The following is a 21,078-nucleotide window of genomic DNA, read 5'->3' on the forward strand; positions in this document are numbered from 1 at the left end:
ATATATTGGAGACTCTCATTGCCCTACAGATTACATGCTATATCAGGAAGTTTGAAAACGCCCTCCCACCTGTGGTCACACACACAGAGAGCCACACACGGGACCATGAAAACAGTAAACATCCACTGCACTCTCACTGCTATTGGAGGCGAGCACGCCCCGAAGAAACAGACTGACATCTAAATTATATGAGTGCAGTCCATCATTTTATCACATACAGAGAGCTGCATAAAGAATCGTTAAAGTGGTAAACACCCACCGGGGTGTCACTGTTATTGGAGGTGATAATGCCCCGAACGTTTTAGATGCGGAGAAACCTCACTTTTACACAGCAGAAAGAAGTCTCTCCAAGCTTGGTACATCGTTGAATTATCATTTAATTAAAACATTATTGATCTGTTAGTTTTCAAAAATCCGAATGTGATCGTCCAATTCAATCCTCACAGTATTACGTACAAATAGTTTGGTGATAATTTCCTGACGAAGGCACTTCCTAGTGCCGAAACGCGTGTCGAAGAAACCATCTCCACCAATTATAACTGTTTATTTTGTATTTTTAAAATAAGGATTTTATGATATGTATCCAAAAAGTAATTGGTGATGATTTTAAATTACAAATTTGTTTATATAATTAAAACGTATTGTTTTTTTAACTCTTGTTACTCCTTGAACTCATTTCCTGCATTGCATACGTTTATGATTGCCTGGGAACTTTATTTTCCATTATAATTCTGCCAAAGCCATAATATTTTGGGCATACAAGTGTAGTAATTACATACTTGCTGCCATCACTGACGTATTAAGAGCGTGACTGGCCTGCTTTTAACCATTCCTGACAGAGTGGCAACTGCTTCTCCCATAACAATGGCCATAACTGATGTATGTTAGGCATCCAGATGTGGCACAGTGGTAGCACTGGTTTAATGGTGGGCATTACTGGCATAACAGAGGCATTCTTAGTGTTATGGTGAGGAAACATGGCCTACGATTCCAATATCTGGGTATTTGAAGCATAATTTGTCCATGAGAGGCATTTTTACATGGTGGTACTCAATGAAAACAAAAAGCTGATGTTCAGGGACTGTGTATTTTCTAACGATGAAAACTGATTTGGTTTTTAAAGGAAAAAATTATGCTTTTTCACAAAAGGTTTTTTCTTTTGGAAAATTGAGTTTGATTGCTCAAAGTGGAAAGGGATTTTGATAGAAAAATGTGTGTATTTTCAAAAACGAATATGCTGATGACAAAATAGTGCAAATCTAAAACACATTTAAAGTTGTTAGCTGAATGATAATTCAATTTTAGATGGGAAGACTTACTGCTGTGGTAATACCCATTGTAGCACACAGCATGTGAGGATTTGAATTTTACTTGATTACAAGCATTTAATATTGATAAACGTTTTTCTAGCATTCTGCTGATAACTTCACCTGGAATTTCTGGGTGGTTACTACTGATAATTGTGCTTAGGATGGTCATAGTGTAATGTTAATACATATCATCAGCATTTTACAATGATAAAATATGCTAGTAGCTCAGCAGGACTTTCCTTGAGCAGAATTAGCTCTCACTACAGAAAAGGTTGGAGACCCCTGCTCTAGATCAATATGAATGTATCATAAATAACAATGGATGTGCTCAACCTGCGTAGAATCAAAACAGCAATATTTTGCTGCATGCACAATTGTAAAAGGGTGCATGCGAGACAAAGTTTCTTACCGGAATAAAACACACAGTCCCTAGGGGAAGGCACGGCTGGCAGAACTAAGAACACTGATAAGGATCGCAAATTTCCCACACTTGATTCATTTTATTGTGTCCAGTCTTAAAATGAATACCTTTACTATTGGGGCCACATGGGTTTCGAGATTCGAGGGGTTGTATAATCAAGTACAAGATGCTTTGGGAACAAGTGGTGAAGCTGGTAGAAGGCCTGCCACAGGCTCATGTAATTCAAACATTGAGTCATCAGCGTGTTGGCGTTCACATTGAAGGGAATTCAATGGCGGATAAACTGGTCAAAGCAATAGTGGGTAGTACTGCAGCTGCTGCAATTATTCACTCTAGCATGAGAATAGACTAAACAACTGTGATAGCTGTCAATGCCACACGCAACAGCTCAGCACTGCTGAAAGGCTTTCCAACTCAAGTGCTTCTGCAAGCTAGATGCACAAATTATTCTGTATGCTTTAAATTCCAGGATTAGGGGCTAGAGTAATACCAAACACTGATCACAGATTGGGATTGATACTAGCTGCATAGGAGGGTCTGGGTTCAGCGCATGCAGGGATTACTGCCACAGTTTTATTACTGAAGCAGCGCTACTGGTGGCCAGTTCTCACTAAACAGACCAAAAACGTTGTCCTTCAATGCGACAGCTGTCAGCAGATGGCTGATCCACCATCACACGTCCAGCGCAAACACAGTTATTGATCTCAGACAAACTTCTTGCTTGTGTCTATTAGGATCACTACAGCCCCTTACACTCAGACGGGGCTTACAAGTACATCTTGGTGGCAGTGTATTCATGCTCTAGGTTCCTATGGGTTTTGCCCCAGCGCACAGCTGATGCCTGAATAAAGGATTTGCGAGTCTTTATCTGGATATACACAACTGGCTCATTACATTCCGACCAGGGCAGGGTTTAGCTCTCGGGCTTACGAAGAAGCCATGAGAAGTTTGATGTGGCCTTGTGGTACTCCGCCCCCTACCATCCCAAGGGAAATTCGGTCATTGAGAGGAAGAACTGAAACTTAAAGCAATCCTTCACAGCTTGGGTATTCGGCTCAGGTGGCAGTTGGGTCAATCACCTATACGGGGTCCAGAGGGCAATTAACATGACAAGAAAATCCCTGTGGGTGTCTTCACCCTATGAGATTTTGTTTGAGGTGAGAATCAGGGTACCAGACCTCAATAGTGGCGGCAGAAACTCCATTTAACTTCAATGATCATTGGGATGATTTATAGGACTTAAAAGAATTTGCAGCTTTACAAAGCAACGTCCAAGTGAAACGCACTGCCACTGGGGAAGTGAAAGCATTATAGGCACCTGCCTGGGTCCTGAAGATTGGGGATCCAGTCAGAGAAAAAAATAGTGGGCAAGAAAGAATTTGGGCCTGTAACTGTCTTGGCTGTGGATGTACCAGAACTGTACTCCTTCCACCTCTTGCCGGTCACAGAGACAAAAGGTTGGTCTCCATTGATCTGATCAAACCAAACTATGTGGCTGATTCTCAAGAAAATGCACACAGGCTCCTGTGTAGCCACAGATCTCCTCTCCCTACCGCTCAGGAAGTTGAGATGGAAGCTTTAATATCAAGTTAAGACCACTTTCCAAAGAGTAGTCGTAAACAACGAGTTGATACTTCTCCCTTTTGAAACAACTACAACTGTTTGGTCAACTAGTCAAAAAATTTAAATTGACTACATGTACGTGAATACAGCACAGATCGAGTCATCTCCTGGTTCTACAAAACCTGCTGAGCTGCCAAAAATAGACCGGACGGCATCTGGCTACTTTGAGCATGTATGACTATTTCTCTTCGGGTCCAAGTGAACCTAAACTGCCAACACTGCCACACCCTTTGAAGAAACAAGTTTATTCTATCTCTGGTGGAAACCGACACACCTTGTTGCTCCCTGAATACATCTCTGGGTTACAATTGGTTTACTTTTCCTGGTGCTCTGGATCTGTTTGGTGACTGTCCCCTCCAGGGTAATCCACAAACCTTGGGCACCTTTAAAATCCCCATGATGTTGGAAGAAAAGGATGCAAATTTGGCATGGATACCTTATGTGGACAAAAAGTTACAGGGAAATAAGCGTGAACTACCCCAACTAGCCAAAAAAAACACGGGGGGTCTAGCGGCAAAAGGGTTAAAGATACATTTGCTAGTTTACAATCTAGAAGATGATTTAGATATTTTAACACCGTCTTGTCCTTTGCATTTTTCCTACTAGTCCCTTTTCAATGCACATTAATAAGTATCTCTTCCACTTTGCCATGCAACACTTTTTGTTGTTGGCTTCCTTGCTTCTCTTAGAACAGCCATTGTGTTTTCCAGCAGCTTTAAAAGTCCGAATTCTAAAAAGCTATGCTGCTAGGCTCTAAGCCTCTGGTTGTGGGTGTAGTACCCTGAATCTTTCCATTGACAACCGTTCCTGTTGATTTGTTAATTTCTTTAAGCCCCCTTTTGCTAATTTCATTAGCTCAGTGAACCAGGTTTGTCTCACCCACTGCAGGACAATCGGTACTAGTGTCATTATGCTTATTCTACATTTGTTGAGTGACTCTATAACAGTTGGGGAGGGGGGGTCAAATATAAGCACATTGAGTGAGCCCATTTGTGCTTCCCAATCCATATGTGAGGCGTCTGTTGTAAATATCACTGTTGGAGTTGGCTGGGCAAATGTCCTTCCCTGCATTATATGTGATCTGTTCCACCACGCTATCTCCTCCTGTACCTTTAGCGTGACAACTACTAGATCTTCGCAAATCCCTGTTGCTTGTGACCATTTGTTCTGTAACCATTCCCGTCTTGGTCTCATGTGAAGTCTTGCATATGGGATTAAAGGGATGCATGATGTCATCTGCCCTATTTCCCCACAATCCTCACTGTAAGCAGGGCTTGCCCCTTCCAGTAAAGGAGAGTTTTTTCAATAGTGATTGTGTTCTCTTTTCGTTGGGAAATACTTTTACCTGTATTGAGTTGATACTAGCTCCTAAGAATATCTTCTCCTTTTCTAATTTTGGAGAGGACTTCTCCATGTTCACTGAGAACACTAGTGAGTAGTCCTTTTTACCTATTATATATATTCTCTACATTTGTTGTAGGAGTTTCCTCTTGTTATTAGTCGCCCAGATAAGGATAGGGATGCACGCCACTTCTTTAAGTGTGCTGCTACTTCCTAGACACTCTTGGTGCCAATTTTATTCCAAACGTCAGTACTGTGAACTGAGTGCGTCTTGTTCACCCCAAATTTTAGGTCTTTTAGTGCTTTGCCTTCATTGGGATGTGCAAATAGCCGTGCTTTAAGTCTATCTCTGCCATGTAATCCTCGTTTTGCAATTGTGTTAGAGCTTCTTGCAATGTTGTCATTTTGAACTTTCATGGTCTTATAAACTTGTTTATGAACCTGGGGTCCAGAATTGGATGCAGAAATCAGTCTACCTTGGGAATTAGGAAACCTGTTGAGTAATTGCCTTTGTTGATTTCTTGTCATGGTACTCTTTGTATTGCTTTTTTGTCTAGCAATTCCTCTACCTCCTTGAGGAGACTAGCTATTTTCTACTAGGAATGGACCTTCCTTTTTGGTCCCCTAGCTGGGTGAATTGTGTCTATTTCTATCAATATCCGATCTGTATTATGTTCAGTATCCATTTGTCTTACATTATCTTCCTCCACTCCTGCAGGAAGTTTTCAATTTTACCTCTTACTGGTGTTGTGTGTAGAAGACATGTATACTCGTTCTTGCCTCAAACTGGTGGTAGATATGAGAGGTCGTTTTGCTTTGTTAGTTAACTTATTGGTGGAGGATGAGCCTCCTCTGTGTGGCTGCCCCTTTCCTCTGGTTCTTCTCCAAAAGGACTGGCATTCCTGCTGTTGGTACTGACCGCTCTGTTGTGCTGTGGCAAATTGGTTGCCTCCTTGGACGCTTGATGGGATGTTCCATCCTGAAAACTGCCTCTTCCTGTAGGTCTGTCCCTCTTCGCATTCCTCCTCGAAATTGCAAGGCTCAACCCGATTTTGCAGTCTTGTTATCCTTCTTTAATTGGTTGAGCTTTTCACCCACCGTGCCTCCAAACAACTGCTCCCCGATGTATGGTGTGTTGCTTATGACAGCCTGGACTTCTGGCTTGAAACCAGATATTCTCAACCAGGAATGTCGTCTGAAGGTGATGCCCATCTGCTGTATCAGCAGCGTCTCATGCAGATTTCATGCAGGTGTTCTTGACACTGTCTGCCAAGAGCCTGTTTTGCTCTGAGAGGTGCTTCATGAGATCCCATCTTCTCCCAGTGTTAATGGGTGTGTCTTAAGTAGTACATTAGAATTAGTAATGCGCCACTGGTTGGCTGCACATCGTCCCATGAGGTCCGTTAGTTTGCTCTCCTTGTGTAGGGAGTGCCTGATTACAATGGAATGTTGCCCCTTTTCCATGCTGTCGATGTTATTTGAGAATTGGCAGTTACCGTACCCTTTATGTAACCAGGATCCTACGATTTATACTTCTATTCCGTCCAAGGAGTCACAGCTCAACAAGAAGCTGGTCCTCGAGTTGTACTCTATATCTGTGGGCTGAATGTTTAATGACCAGGTTGTAAATGCCAATGTCATCCGGAGACGAAGGCCTCAGTAGAATTATTCACTTCTTCAGGGGAGTCTGTTTCCAGGTCTTGCCACTAGGGTTCTGTATGTTCATATTCCTCCAAACCCTGGTACATCCCATGTGATGTTCATATTTCTCTTAGAAGAATTCTTCTTCCTCTTTTTTAGGCCCCAGTGTCAATGGAGGCTCAATTTCCTCGACCTTGTTCTATCTCTGCTCCTTCAGAGTCAAAGTCTTCGGCGGTATCTTGAAGCCTTTCTGTCTTTCGTCAAAGTCCATTTTTATTTTATGAAGAAGGCCATCTCGGCTTTACTTATTTTATTTATTTTGAAAGTTTTATATACCGCGAACAAGATATTTGCAGATATCAGAGCGCTTTACAAAAAAACAACAGGGGGGTAGGAAAAAACAAGAGAGCGATTAACAGGCTTTTGAGCAAGGAATAGTTATAGGTAATAGAGGAGTAGCAAAATAGGGTAGGTAAATGAGGGAGCATAGTCAATCCGCTAAAACAATAATACAAGTAGACAGTCAGATAGACTAATATTACAACAGGTGAGGAGTCTCAAATAATTCCAGAGTGGAGTACAAGTTCAGGTGAATTTAGCCATGAGGATAGCTTTCACTTCTTTCTTAAAAAATGTAGTGGAGGTGATAGGCCTGGTTTCTGGAGGGAGTGAATTCCAGATCCTGGGTGCCATTCCGGAAAAGGAGCGCTTATATGTTTTTTCCTTCCGAAATCTACAAGGTTTCAGAAGAAGATTCTTTGTACTTCTTGTGTTTCTTGAGCCACCAGAAATTGTCAGCTTCTGAGTGAGGTAGCCGGGTGAGCTGTGGTGTATAGCCCTTTGGGTCATGCACGCAATTTTCAGATGTATTCTGGCCTCAAAAGGCAGCCAGTTTAAGGATTTTAGGTCAGGGGAAATATGCGAGTGTTTTTTTGATCCAGTGATGAGTCTTGCTGCAGCGTTCCAAGAGGCTCTCAGGTGTGCAGTTGTGGAAAGGGGGAGTCCGCAGAGGGCGACGCTACCGTAGTCTATGTGCAGTATGACTAGGGCTTGTACTGCAGTTTGGAAGTCCTTGGCTGGGAGGAAGGGTTTAAGTTGATTTGGAAGTTAGCTCCCTTAGTTGCCTTGCTGATATGCTGTTGCATGTTGAGATTGGCGTCAAGTGTTATGCCTAAAGATTTCGCTGAGTCCACGATGGTAGGTTGGACATTGAGTGCAGTTAGGTGCTTAAGCCAGGTTTGAGTGGTGGAGCTTTTCACGGGAGGTGAGATCAGAAGGAACTCAGTTTTCAGAGCATTGAGTTTGAGGTGATTATCGGCAAGCCATGATTGGGTGTTTCTGAGCGTTGTGTTCAGCAGTTTGATGTCTTTGGTGGATTGTAATTTCAGATATAGTTGGGTGTCATCAGCGTACACGTGAAAGTGTACATTAGATGCTTGTAACAAGGTGGTGAGAGGTTCCATGACCAGGTTGAACAATGTTGGCGAACGGGAAGATCCTTGTGGGACGCCTAATGCTACAGGCACTGGTGAGGACATCAGGTTGTTGCTCTTGAATTTCTGAGACCGGTTATGTAAAAAGGAAGTGAACCACTTCAGTACAGTCCCAGATAGACCCATTCTGGTGTTTAACAACTCGAGTAAGTTCTCGTGTTTGACAGTGTCAAATGCTGAGGAGAGATCAAGAAGGATGAGGAGGCAGGATTTGTTTTGATCTAGGATTTGGAGGGCGTCATAAATTATGTGTGTCATGGCAGTTTCAGTACTGTGCCCTGCTCGGAAGCCTGATTGATGAGGGTTGAGGAGGTCAAACCGATCAATGTGTTTCGTTAATTGGAGTTGGACGCATTTTTCCAACAGTTTGGCAAGGGTGGGAATATTGGTAATAGGACGGTAATTGTTTAGGTCAGTAGGGTCAGCTGTTGGTTTCTTGAGTATAGGTGTGACTTGTCCAACTTTGAGGAGTCGGGGATGCGTCCTTGTTGAAGTGAACTGTTGATAATTTTGGTCCAGAGTGGTAGAAGTAGTGGGATGAAGTCCTTTACAGCGTTAGCAGGAAGGGGGTCTATGAGGCGATTAGAAGGTTTCAGTGTGGTGAGCAGTTTGTTAATAGTTTCTTCCGAGTAGGTGTCAAAGGATGACCCTGTAGCATGGTTCTTTGGTTCATTGGGTGTTATGCTATGGGGGTTGGAGTAAAGGCTTACGTCATTGAGGAGATCGTTCCTTATGTTATCAGTCTTTAGATTAAAGAAAGCAGAGAAGTCTTCACAGGATGGTGTATCACCTATAGTGCTATGTGATGGTTGGGGTTGTTCCTTGGATTGTGTATTGATTAGCTCAAACAGTTTTCTTGGTCGGTTTTTTGCTTGGTCGAGCTGGAGGCTGAAGAAATCTGATTTTGTGCGCTTGATTTTCCTGAAGTAGGCGTTTCTCTTTTTCTTCAGAGTTTTAAGGTGCAGTGCCTAAGGGGCTGATCTCCAGGTGCGCTCTGCCATACGCATGGCCCGTCTATCTTCGCTGAGTCTAGCATCGTACCATGGGTTGGAGTTCTTGGAGGAGACTCTTTTCAGTTGCAATGGGGCGGTCTCATTGATTATGGAGGTCATAGAGTTGAGGTAGGGGTCGGTCAAAGATTGAACGTCCAGAGCACCGGTAGGGGGGAAGGAGGAGATTGCAGCTGTGGGAAGGTAGAGAGTTTGGGTTGAGTTTCTTCAGGTCCCTTTTCCAGATCTTGGATTTGGTGGGTTGAACCGGGTTAAATTTGATGAAGAATGTGATAATGTGGTGGTCTGAACAGTCACATGGTTGGATTGATCCAAGTTGGGTAGAGTTCTCTTTAGAGATGATAAGGTCGAGGATAGAGCCTTTATCGTGGGTCGGACTGTTGCAGATTTGGATGAGGTCAAGAGCGTTGAGGTAGTTTTTGAGGCTATTTACCACTGCGTCATTGTGATCGTTCAAGTGGAGATTGAAGTCACCAAGGAAAATTTGAGTGTTTTGCCGACTGGAATTGGTTGATATTGTGTATTGTGCTTTAGAGGCACCTCTTCTTTTTGATCTCGGCTGCCTGTTCTTTGGGGTCGAGACTAACTGTTTTTCTCGTCAAGGCACTTTGGTGGTGGTATTCTTCGATTCCAGTAAATCTTTCCAGCAAACTTCTCCAAACATCCTCTTCATATTGGAGATTCTTCATCAAGCATCTAGACCCAAAGGCAGTAAAAAAAGAACCTCAAGATTCCGACCAAAGGTGGGAGGTCCGGAGGAAGCACTGCAACGTCAAACAGGGCACCAAATGGGGGTCTATCGAAATCCACCAACGAAAGAAAAAACAAAAATGGGTGGACTACAAAACAGTAGAGTATTCCGGATCCAGGCACTAGATGTCGGAATAATGCATAGCATGTGAATTCAGGAAAGTGTCAAGGTGCAAAACCAGCCCTCTTCCTGATTGTGACCACAATTATTCAGCAGGCCACTGAAATGCACTCACTGTAGGAGTTGTTAGAGGATTGCTTTTATTTCTTCACCATTGGAGCTACAAGCTTGCACGTTGCTGGCTCTACCTTCAATGCTTAAAAAAGCTTGGGCACATAGGAAGATGTTGGCTCTTCCTTTTTGATGGGAAAGGGTTAGCAGGAGAAAATAAGCCTTTCACTGTTCTTCCACCAGTTGTACTTGTAGGCTCTCTATCACTGCGTTGTACATCACAGTCACATATGGTGGTGAAGGCCTTGAAAAATAGCACCATATGCCCAAATCTGCTGAATGTGTCTTGCCACTTTTCCTCTGCTCTCTATATCCTGAAACCCATCCCATTCATACACCACTTCCTCCCCAAAAAAGATGTTTTCCCTTTTGCTCTGGTTCAGGCACAGTTTGTGGTTGCTGTGCCACTGCCTCTCCCTCTTAGCTATTGTCCCTCGCTGGCTTCTAAGGGATTCAAAACTTTATGGAATTCACCGAAATCCCTCTTTTTTTGGAGTAATGCGTCCTTTTCGCCCGCAAGGTGTCTTTTTTCCACCTCAAGGTTAAGAACCAGTGCTTTCTTTAGGGTCGTTGCATCTTGCTTGAACTCGTTCTCCCTCCCAATGTGGAGACAACATCTACGGGGCACTGTCCAAGCGTCCTTGTGTTGGAAACCAGTAGAGAATTATTTAGGACTCTAGGGTGTCTTCGGTGTCCTGTAGACTGAATGTTTTAGGTCGGACACAATATATTTTTGGAAGATTTACTTACACTCACTTTATATTCTTCTTTGGATACCTTCTTTTGTAGCTTCCTTAACATCAGAACCTTCTCATTGTGCTACCCGGCCTTGAATGTTGTTGTAGTCACTGCTCAAAAGACCAAAGTCACCGAGCAAAGATTGGTATTTTTTCTGAACCTTCATGGAGGCATAATCGGCCTATCTCTAATTTTCAATGGTTTGGAGTGTCTCCTTGCTTAGATTTCAGTGTTGAAGGCTGTGACACGCTGAATTTCAGAGGAAGCAGTCCTTGTGGTTGTCTTTTCCTATAAATGTATGGAGTCACTTGGGACAAAATCTGTGTGTTTGCCATCTTCCTGAACGACTCCAGCCCACCAAACGCACATTTTTCAACCCTACGATCAACTATACATATGGTACTCCAAATTATTTCAGGTGACGTTTTGCTAGTCAACAGTTTACTCGCCGAAAATGGGCCCATCGTTTGCCTCTTATCAGAAGAAGTGTCTTTTAAATGAGTTTAAGTTTCAGACTGGATTTGATTTTTTTATAGGGCTTTTTTATGTTACAAGACAACTTTTCAGTGTCAGTCAATTTTTTCATAGGCTCTCCTCATCTCTATTCTATAGGGCAAGGATGGTCCCTGCCCCTCATTACCAAATGCTTAATCTCTAAAAGCATTTAACTTTTGGAGCCGCAAATGAATCCTTGTCTCCATATCCTTTAACTTATTGGTCTAAATGTTATGGCAATGTTTACACCGATTAGGCTTGTGGTGCGAATACATGCAATATAAGCATTCCTTATGGGGATACTCTCAAAAGAATATTGGTTTACCACAAGATTTACAGCTATTTAGTAAAATCATAGCCAATATGTCACCTTACGCCTGAATTAAGAGCAAAGACATTAAATGTCCTTGTAGAAGTCAAAATTTGACTGAGAGCACTAACGAAGCAAACATAGCTCAGGGAGCCTCCCTCTCCCACAATATGCAGCAAGAAATCTGAGGTATGGGGTCGCGGGAGGCAGCGCTTCATGGGCTGCTCTCTGATTGGTTGAACTTTGGTTCTTCTAAAGCAATGTCATTTGGTTAATGATGGCATTTGTTTTTATTGTTTTTTAATGCTCATCTATGAATAGTGGAGAAATACATGTCATGCCAGATGGTAGATACATGCTCTTGTGCGGTCATGTCCGGAGGTGGAGTTGAGGCAAAGGATGCCACCTGTCAGCGCTCCAACGATTATGTTGGGGACCATTTGTCCCAGATCAGTCTGAGGCCTAAAAAGTATTAATTTTTCCAAATTAATTATCCATTTTTCCTTTTTATTTTCTTTGGGTAATCCTTCTTTTGTGGTCTACACAATCAAGCAGTGTAAACAGAGGCTACCTCCTTACATACCATCAGCATGGTCCTTTGAGGGGATTAGTAAAACAGTGCTCTCAAAGTCATTCAGAATCTTTCTGCAACACTGTGCTATATTGGTGTGAGACCCGCGGGCCAATACTCTTTTGTCCAAATAATGACAGATCTGTTTTGTCTTATAAATAACGAAACCAGCAGACTAATAAAGTAATCTTTGTCTTTGTTTATGTTCTTTAGTCCAATTACATAGTTGTAATCACAGTTACATGAAAACCTAATCAAAAGGTACAAGGACCAAATATACACCACAATAGAAATTAATTGTATACTTGCATAGCAACGTAGAAATGGACAACATAATGGCCCATCCTTTTTAATAAAAAACAGCCCATTAGCCCTATCATATCTGCACAGTAAAATATACTCTATCATACATCGTTCAGCACCTCATTCACAGCAAATTTAAAAAGTCACTCATGTTTGTTTCCATTTATCATCACCATGAGAGGGCAACACATTCAAACCAACATACTCACCCCAGACAAATTTCCACTATGGTGAACTGCAAAGGTGGATGCACAAGTGTTCAGCAAAAAAATATGCACTGGGTACTAACTCGGCGGCAGATGCTCAGCTTGGTTAAGCGATATTGTAATAAAAAAATATATATTCTATAGGTCACGTTCAAGAATTTTCCCATTCACAGATGTGATAGGGTTAGGACCTTAAAAGTACCTAGATGTACAAGACCTGGTAATCTTTCAGTACCTACAAGTCAGTTTATCTGGCTATTCTTTCTACATCATCCTGGCTACCTTAGTTTTCCCTCAAGGCTGCAAAACAAATAGTGCCAAGATTAACCAGCTATCTCAGGAGTAAGGTGATGGAACATAGGAGTCAACAAATCAGAATTCTAGCCGATTAGCGTGTAAGCATGAGCTGTTAAAATGTTACAGGTCTCCACTACTATTCAAAGAGATTTCCCATTAAGGTTGAAGAAGCTAAAGGACTGACGATACTGAAATTATTGCAGCAATGATAAGTTTTATTTGCACCAAATCTAAGACAATTGTGTACTCCAACATTGAGAACAGATACATATAAATATAACATGAATACTAAAGAATTTGAACCTCAAGCAGGCACAGGAAGGCACATGTAGAAATGTTATTCCATTATGCAAACAGAGAAAAAGAAGATAAAGTGAACACTACATCGTAGCTAAGCCAAAAAACCTGTAGATAGTGGCAACGAATACAAACAAATGTCAAAACTGCACATATACTTACATCGTTGTAGTAACCAGCATCCGGCTGGATAGCACGCATATCTCGCTGATCTCTCTGCCACACTCGGTTCTGGAATAATAATAGTATTCTCAGGTCACTACAGAGATTTGAAAATTTGCCATCTACACTACAATAGCTCAACAATATATTGCAGGAGGGCAATAAAGAATATTTTGAGCGGATGGAAGGACTGGGAAAAAAGGGTGATTACCCCAAAAATAAAAATGGCACTTATGAGGCACACCATCAATGCACAGAGGTGCAGTAGAACAGCTCTCAATAATCAGTTTTTTAGGTTTTACTCAGTTTATTAGTTCACAATCCAGCAACTGGCTGTTGGATGAGTCATAACTTATAAAGTACTATGTTTGTATTGATATACACCCATACATCAGTCATCAAAAAGAAATACTTCACGTACAAGATATTTAGGGCGAAACACTTATTCACTCCAATGGAGCCACAAGGTACCGTCCATACAACATTTGTGTCTGTGAAAAAGATGCTTCATTGGTGTCCATATAACTAAAGGTTGCTGTCATCTGTCACATAGTAATGGAATGGTTGCTGGTGCTCTGTACCATCTCATAACCTTTTTGCCTTTGTCCCGTCTTACGGCCACTCTACCATGCAACATTCTTATTGCAGCACTAATTTTCCACCATACCTGTCTAGCTAAACATCCAGCTACTGAAACACCTATGCACTCATTTCTGCTCACATCCATCCACCCATATTTTCATCAATATAACTAGCCATCACCTTTACTTCATCATCCACTATAAAAATACAACTACACAACTATGTGTTGTCATGATCAAAAAACAAGTACAAGTACAAATTCAGTCTCTTGAAGATTTAATTTCAAGGAGGTAATCAGTCATTGCCTCTTCAAAGTGCGGCTGTGTCGCACAAAAAGTAGAGTCTTGGAGTAACATGTTATTCGCATATTAGTGTAACTTTGTTGTGTTCAAATAATTTCTATTGGTTGTTTCCATTAACAATTTTATACATAACCAAATTACTCACACAACATTAATAAACAAAGAAAATACAATGATGTTTGAAAATAAGATGGCATACTGGTATTCTATACATTGCATTCTAAAATCTAACATTCCCTTGATAGGATACTAATAGGGCTCTACAGCCATCATAAAGTTATTGACCTCATAATGAATTAATGAACCAAAAGAAAATAAAGGATGAGGAAATAAAAATAATACAAACTAAGTAACAAGACAATAAAGCTATGCATTTAATAATACTACAACATCCTTTTTAAGGTACAACCCCTTCGGAGAATGAATAGCCGACCTGTGTTCCACGTTTTATACAGACAGAGGGCATATCTCCCACTCTAAAATTCGCGATTTAAGGTTCAAGGTGGTTTATGTGAGATTAGAGACCCAATTTAACCAACATTTAAAAGACACTTTCCGTGTATCCTTCCAATTACTCAAGAACACCTTAACCGCCTTCAGTAGCAGGTCCAGGAGGGCACTGTCTTTATCGTTCAGTGGAAGCCAAACAGCGTAGAGAGTGCCCTTTTAAGGGAGCATGAAAAGAGATTAGAGATAAAGTTGAATACCCAGACATACAATGGTTCCACACATTTACCAAATAGTAACAGATGTGCGAGGTCTCCAGTCTCTTCCTTACAGTTCCAGCAACTAGGGTCTTCACGTATCTTGTGCAAATGTAGGCGGGCTGGAGTCCAATAATCTTCATGCAGTAACCAGTATTTTGTCTGTGAGAGGGCTGGTGATATTTTATTCCTGGAGACAGAGCTCCATGTTTTGGTCCAGTCAGCATCGGAGATCGGGGAGGAAGAGCGTGAGTCCCAAAAAAAAAAATGAGTTTCTTATTGAGGGTAGATTGCTGTGGACGCAGTAATTTGTAAATCCAAGAAACTTGGTGACCTAACGTACTTATCTTTTCTACGTACTATGGCAGGGAAGGAGGTGAGGGCAATAAATTAGCTTTCGATATTGCAGTCTTTATTTTAAAAAAGTTGTAAAACTCCAAAGATTCCAGATTATATTTAGACTGTAAATCTTTGAATGTAAAGGGGTATGCTAAATCAAAAATGTGTGGATAAAAGATACCTCTAGCGATCCAGGCATCATTATATAGGGTTTTTTCCTTTACCTAAGATATGATGGTTGTCCCATAATGACTCCAGATTAGGGGTCTTATGCGGACGTCTAATATTTTATCTAATTTCAATAGGCAGCCTCTGTATGTTTAAATATGGATTTTGAGCATTTGACGTTCGAGCAGTTGGATGTAAGAAGGGCTGCTGGAGCAAGATTGTTAATCATGGATTCTTCAATTTCTAGCCAGACGTGTGTATCTTGCACGGGCGGTATCAGCCAGTACGAGCCTTGTTTAGCTAAAAATGCAATTTGGTACAATTTGAAGTCTGCGAGGTTGACCCCTCCAAGAAATTTGTCTAATCTAAGTTTCTTCAACCCAATCCTGGCCTTTTTCCCTTGCCATAAAAATTTGGATAAGTTAACGTCTAACTCACGATGGAAGTCTTCGGTTAATAAAAGAGGGGAAGTACCCCATTCAGTTTTAAGGCAAGAATCTTTGCATAGATTTTACAATCCACATTGATCAATTAAATTGGCCTATAATTTTTAGGTAATGGGGGGGGGTGGTCCTTCCCTTCCTTAGGTATGACTATTATGTTGGCTTCTTTCATTGAATTAGATGTACGACCCTCAAAGATTCTTCCAATAAGAGGCATAGGGATTTAATGCTCAAATGAAAAAGAACTGGAGATAAGGTGAAGCCTTGTAGGAGACACCGCAGGATGTGAGGTCAAGTCTGGTTGTTAAGTTGCCTAACGTGACTAGGTGCAAGCGACGTGAGAGGAAGGGTTGGAACAAATGAAAAACTTGGCATTTGACACCCATTCTGTGATCAAGGATTTGAAGAAAGATAACATAATCATGAGTGCAGAAAACTGCAGGTAGATTAAATAAGACAATGAGTCTTGCATTTACCTTGCTGAGCGTCTGGTAGTATTGTAGGATTTTACTACTACATAAGATTACAGTGCAGACAACCAGTAATTTGTGGTACTACATTTTCATACATCTTTGACAGTGGTCTTCAAACAGCAGGGCTAAAAGCAAAGTCAGGTTTTGTGGAGGGTGGGGGCCACGTTAAATTCCTTAACTGCATTGATTCAAACCGTGCCTAGGAGATCCCAAGGAAATGTTTACAGGCAGGCACAGACCCAGTCAACTAGTCCCTAGGAGTGGAACCTCTGGCCTCCCACTTACCCAGTCAAATAACCTATTGAGTTACTGTGAGGGGTGCCCTACACGACATTCCTGATATCGGGGGCAACACAAACATATCACAGAATTGGCTTACCGTGGTAGCCACATCGCCAAAACAAAGATACAGAACAGCAGCTTCCCTAAAGATAACTCCTCCCCTGTGTCCTCTGCCCGTACAGGGTCACAATTCCTACGCATCGGAGGCTGAAATAGGAGGGACTAACCCTGGAAGCAGTTCCGCACAAAGTGAAAAGGGCCGGAGAGACGGACAAGGGCCCCAACAAGCCGGAGCGAAGGAGGAGTTTCAAGAGATGAAAGAGGTTGTCGGAGAACGGAACGAGGAAGACGAGTCCAGAGAAGAAGACAAGACGTGGTATGAAAACTGGTGGTCCCCACAGGAGGAGGCTGGAGAGCGGCCGCAACTCAGGAGAGTTGGCGCGAAGCCGCCTCCCTGGGAAGACCAACCAGCCCCCAGAAGACCTATCAGAATCCAGAGGCGATCAGGAACCACCGAAGAAAGAGGAGACCAGGAAGATCGGCCGCAAAACCCCAAAGACAATATCTAAAGACATTTACCCCAAAGTTTTGAATAAAACAGGCCCACTATATTTAGCCTCCTCGTCTGTTTATCCGGCCCACCATCCCACAAGTGGTGTCAGAAGTGGGATCTGCTGGAGACAAGGAGGCTGTAATTGCACGGATGGCCAAAAACCAAGAAAGCCTAGAGAAGGCTATGGAAAAATTCCTCACAGTAGTAGAAGCCCAGGGATAGCTACAGCAGATTATCACAGAGCAAGGCCAGACTTGTGACACCACAATGGGAAAGCTTGCAGATGCCCTGGGATAACAAAGGGGCCAGAGTACCCTACCATCAGTGATCCTACAAAAATATGTAAATGGAGAAGACCCAGAATACTTCTTTAATAATTTCGAACGGAAGGCCCTGGCCACAACATGGCCAGCAGACACGTGGGGCCAATACCTGGGGACTTGGCTGTCTGGAGAACTGCAGGCCTCATATCAAGCGGCCAACATTCTAGGAACAACCCCTTACGCCTCCATCCCCCCATTCAGAAATAGGTTAGACAACATGCGCATCAAACACTAGAGACAGGAGTGGAAATTGCTAACACATACAGTAGAGCCCAAGAAGTATACAAGCATTTGCAATGCAATAGGTCTCACAGTTGTGAGAGTTTGAGCTGTTGGCATCGTAAATGGCAATGCCTTTTAATTACGTGTTGGTTTTTAAAACATAAATGAAAGGCATTGTCATTTACAATGCCAATAGTTTAAACTCTCGCAAAAGCGAGACCTATTGCATTGCAAATGCTTGTTATCTTATGCAATTAATAACCCTTGACAAAGCCAATAGTCCTCACTTGTTGTAGGTATGATGTTACTTGTTGTATCACATATCTGGATGAAATGACAGAAACAGTCAAATACAAATCGGGCGGCACACTATGCTAAACACAGATTTTTAGCGTGTTTAAAGCCATGCCCCTAATTACACTGGCAACGCCCCTTTGAGAGACCCCCCAGTTTTCTCATCCCACTTAAAGTCCTGAGCCTTCCGTATTGCAAGTGTCCTGGTGAGCGCTTCTGCTGCCATTTGTCTGTTAGATGCCGCCCTGAAGCTCTGACTTGCCCACCCCAAGGAGGACTGGTACGACCTGCGAGTGCCAGCGCACCTTTTGCACAGCTGGACAGGGGACCCCAAAAGATAGTCGCATGGGGGAAACCGTAGAAAGAGAAACAGGCAGAGCACCCAGGTCTTCCATAGCCGCTGAAGGATGACGGAAGGGGAGACCACCGGCACTGGGTATCCGGGTTCGTATTTGGCACCTTTGCGGTCCAGCATTTCAACTACAGAAGCGACACAGTAAGTAACAACGTGATGCTGAAGCTCTTTAACACTTTGTTTGTGGTGGGACCGCATGTTGCGTACCCTTACCCAGAGGGAACCCCCTTGGTCATTTACTCTTCATTTACTGTGTACTGTCCTCACTGTCTTCCGTGTTTTGAGTTTGCAGAAATGTAGTAAATAGACTCTCGTTGAGAGACATAAAGAAGCATTTGCAATGGTTGGTTGATGAAGTGGCATCCCATGGTTCAAATCATGAGGCTGTGTACTGAAAGTGTTTCCCGGCCACAGAGTCCACTAGAAGGCAAAGAATGATGCCCAATGTTCACCGACAATCAACCACCACCACAGGGAAGATATCAACAAATGATAGATCTACCCAATTTTTTTTGTATCCAACAGGGAACACACATTACATTGAAAGGCACCAAGAGATTCAGTTCAAATGAATTTACAGAAATAGCTGCACGGGTTTCATTAGCATACTCAACATGGTAACTTACTTTATCGCTGATCCGGGTGAAACCATGGCAGTGGTTCCCGGCTCTTCCTCCGGAGCTGCAGAAGGCCTCGCACGTCCATGGAATGAAACGTCTGTCCGAGCACCCATGAACCGGCCAGCACGGCCCCTGCCCGCCCGCCCGTCCTCGTAATAGCCGAGATTGCCTTGCTGCGCGCGGAGCCCTGCTGACGAGCTCACCAAACACATTGCAGACAATGGCTGTGACGGCACGCCTTAGGAGACACGCGCTGTGAAAGTGAAAGTGTGGGAGAGCGCGAGAAGAGACGTGCGTGTTCACAGCACATGTCTCCTAGAGCGCGCGGTCACATTCATTGACAGCAATGGCTTTGGTAAGCTTGTGTACCTTTCCTGTTTACACTTCGCGAGCTACACGGTGACAAGAAGTCTCGCTATCGGTAGCGAGACCTAAAATGGGACCTGAAGAAACCCCATGGAGAACACGTAACAGTGGGGGTCATTGTCCTTCTCGACCTCTGCTGGTCAGAAAACCTGACCCCGTAACGGTCATCCCAGGGCCACCTGTGTTCAGAGCCCCGGGACCTCCAATGTTGAGAGCCCCTACACCTGGACCACAGTGCTATAACTGCGGGGGACTAGGACACATAGCCCGCTTTTGTCTTCAGAAAGAGGAACCGATGGAGATAGGCCTCGCAAGGAATTATTGTAGTCTCACTCAGTCTAAACAACAACCCCCTTATCGTTATGGCGGGACTTTGAATGGATATCCCATGACCGCTCTGGCTGACACTGGCTGCCGACAAAGCGTGATGCGCCCCCAGGACCTGGGTCCCAAGCTTGGCACAGTTGATGGTACGGTAAACATCCAATACGTCCATGGGGATACGAAGATGTATCCCACTACCCATGTTTGCATACAACACACCACACATCCAGGGTCTGAGTTGAAGGTCAGTCTCATCCCTAAACTACCAGAACAAGTTATACTAGGGAACTATTACCCGCATCTGCCGGAATTGCTGCTAGAAGCAACACCGAAGGAGGAGGAGTGGTGAGGCAGTGCTCTCTTTTCTCAAAGACGGAAAGAAAAAGGACAAACTACAGGTGGTTTTCCTACTATACCAGTGGAGTACCCATGAAAGAACGACAGACACTTCCACACAGCCCAGAGAGAGAACCCAATTTTACAAGGCCATTCATTTATTGGGTCAGAGAACGGGTTTAGAGCATTCTCTCTTCCAGGAATTTAAAATTGTTCGAAGAATAGGATGGGTGGGCGTCTCAGTCAAGTCGTTCCAAGGGGACTGTGTTGTGTTAACATTCAGGTCACGTCTCCTACTACGTACAATTCTGGAGAAGGAGAATACAGGGCTCTTTAACATCAGTGATATACATATGTTACCACTAGGTTACTTTTACAAACCACCGAATTTCCATGAACCTTGAGGTACCACCTTTATGGGGGGCAACTCCAGGGGTTTTGGGGAGTCCTGATTCTCGATCCTGATGTCCAATCGCTTCAATGCTTTGTGTTCGTTGGAGGATATAGACTGACTGGGTGCAGGACTGTTGGCTCTCCCAACCTGTGTAGTGGAAGGGTCTGGTGTTTTGCAAAACCCTGGTTACTCTAGATCAGGAATAGTCGGCCCCTCTTCTAATTGTAATCTTATCTGTGATACTAATGAGGTTCAAAGAGAGCCAGAGGCGGAGATTATAATACTAGATGAACCTAAGGACTTGTTAAACGCTTCTCTTTCACCCAATCGCATAGTGGGGGGCTCAACTGGGACAGCCATGGCTAATTGCTCCAAGAGTGGTAAACCCGGTTTATACAATGTTCTCTCCTGGAACGTTGCTGGCATTTCCTCTAAGTTATACAACCATCTGTGGAGTGATTTTATTAGCCAGTTTGAGATGCTGTGCCTTCAGGAAACCGGGGTCAAGGAGACGGTTCACTTGATGGTATCAGGACATACCATTCCCCAGCGGCTAGTAGTCTGAGTGGTAGGGGTAAGGGTGGCCTCTGAATTTACATATCATGCACCGTTAATACTAAAAAGACAACCCTGTGCAGGATATCTATTACCAATTAGTTACATTGGACTTAGATCCCAGGGTCTCCATTGTTGTCATTAATTTTTATAATAATATTCCCTGTTACTCAAAATATGATAAATATGCTGAATAGCGTTAGTAGGAGTAAAGATTTATTGTTGATATTGGCCGGAGATTTT

The 21,078-nt window shown here is 43.0% G+C and overlaps 1 protein-coding gene across 2 annotated transcripts in view; it reads right to left on the bottom strand.

The window, feature by feature from the left end:
* Window positions 1-21,078, bottom strand: part of WDR33 (WD repeat domain 33) — a 1,115,698-nt gene that overhangs the window by 884,607 nt on the left and 210,013 nt on the right. For both annotated transcript variants that reach the window (XM_086944027.1, XM_086944028.1), the window contains exon 3: window positions 13,201-13,269. In XM_086944027.1, the coding sequence (XP_086800153.1) occupies window positions 13,201-13,269 (69 nt within the window). The remainder of the gene's footprint in view (window positions 1-13,200; window positions 13,270-21,078) is intronic.

Source organism: Lissotriton vulgaris, chromosome 11, assembly GCF_964263255.1.
Source record: "Lissotriton vulgaris chromosome 11, aLisVul1.2, whole genome shotgun sequence".
In the NCBI taxonomy this organism is placed as follows: Eukaryota; Metazoa; Chordata; class Amphibia; order Caudata; family Salamandridae; genus Lissotriton; species Lissotriton vulgaris.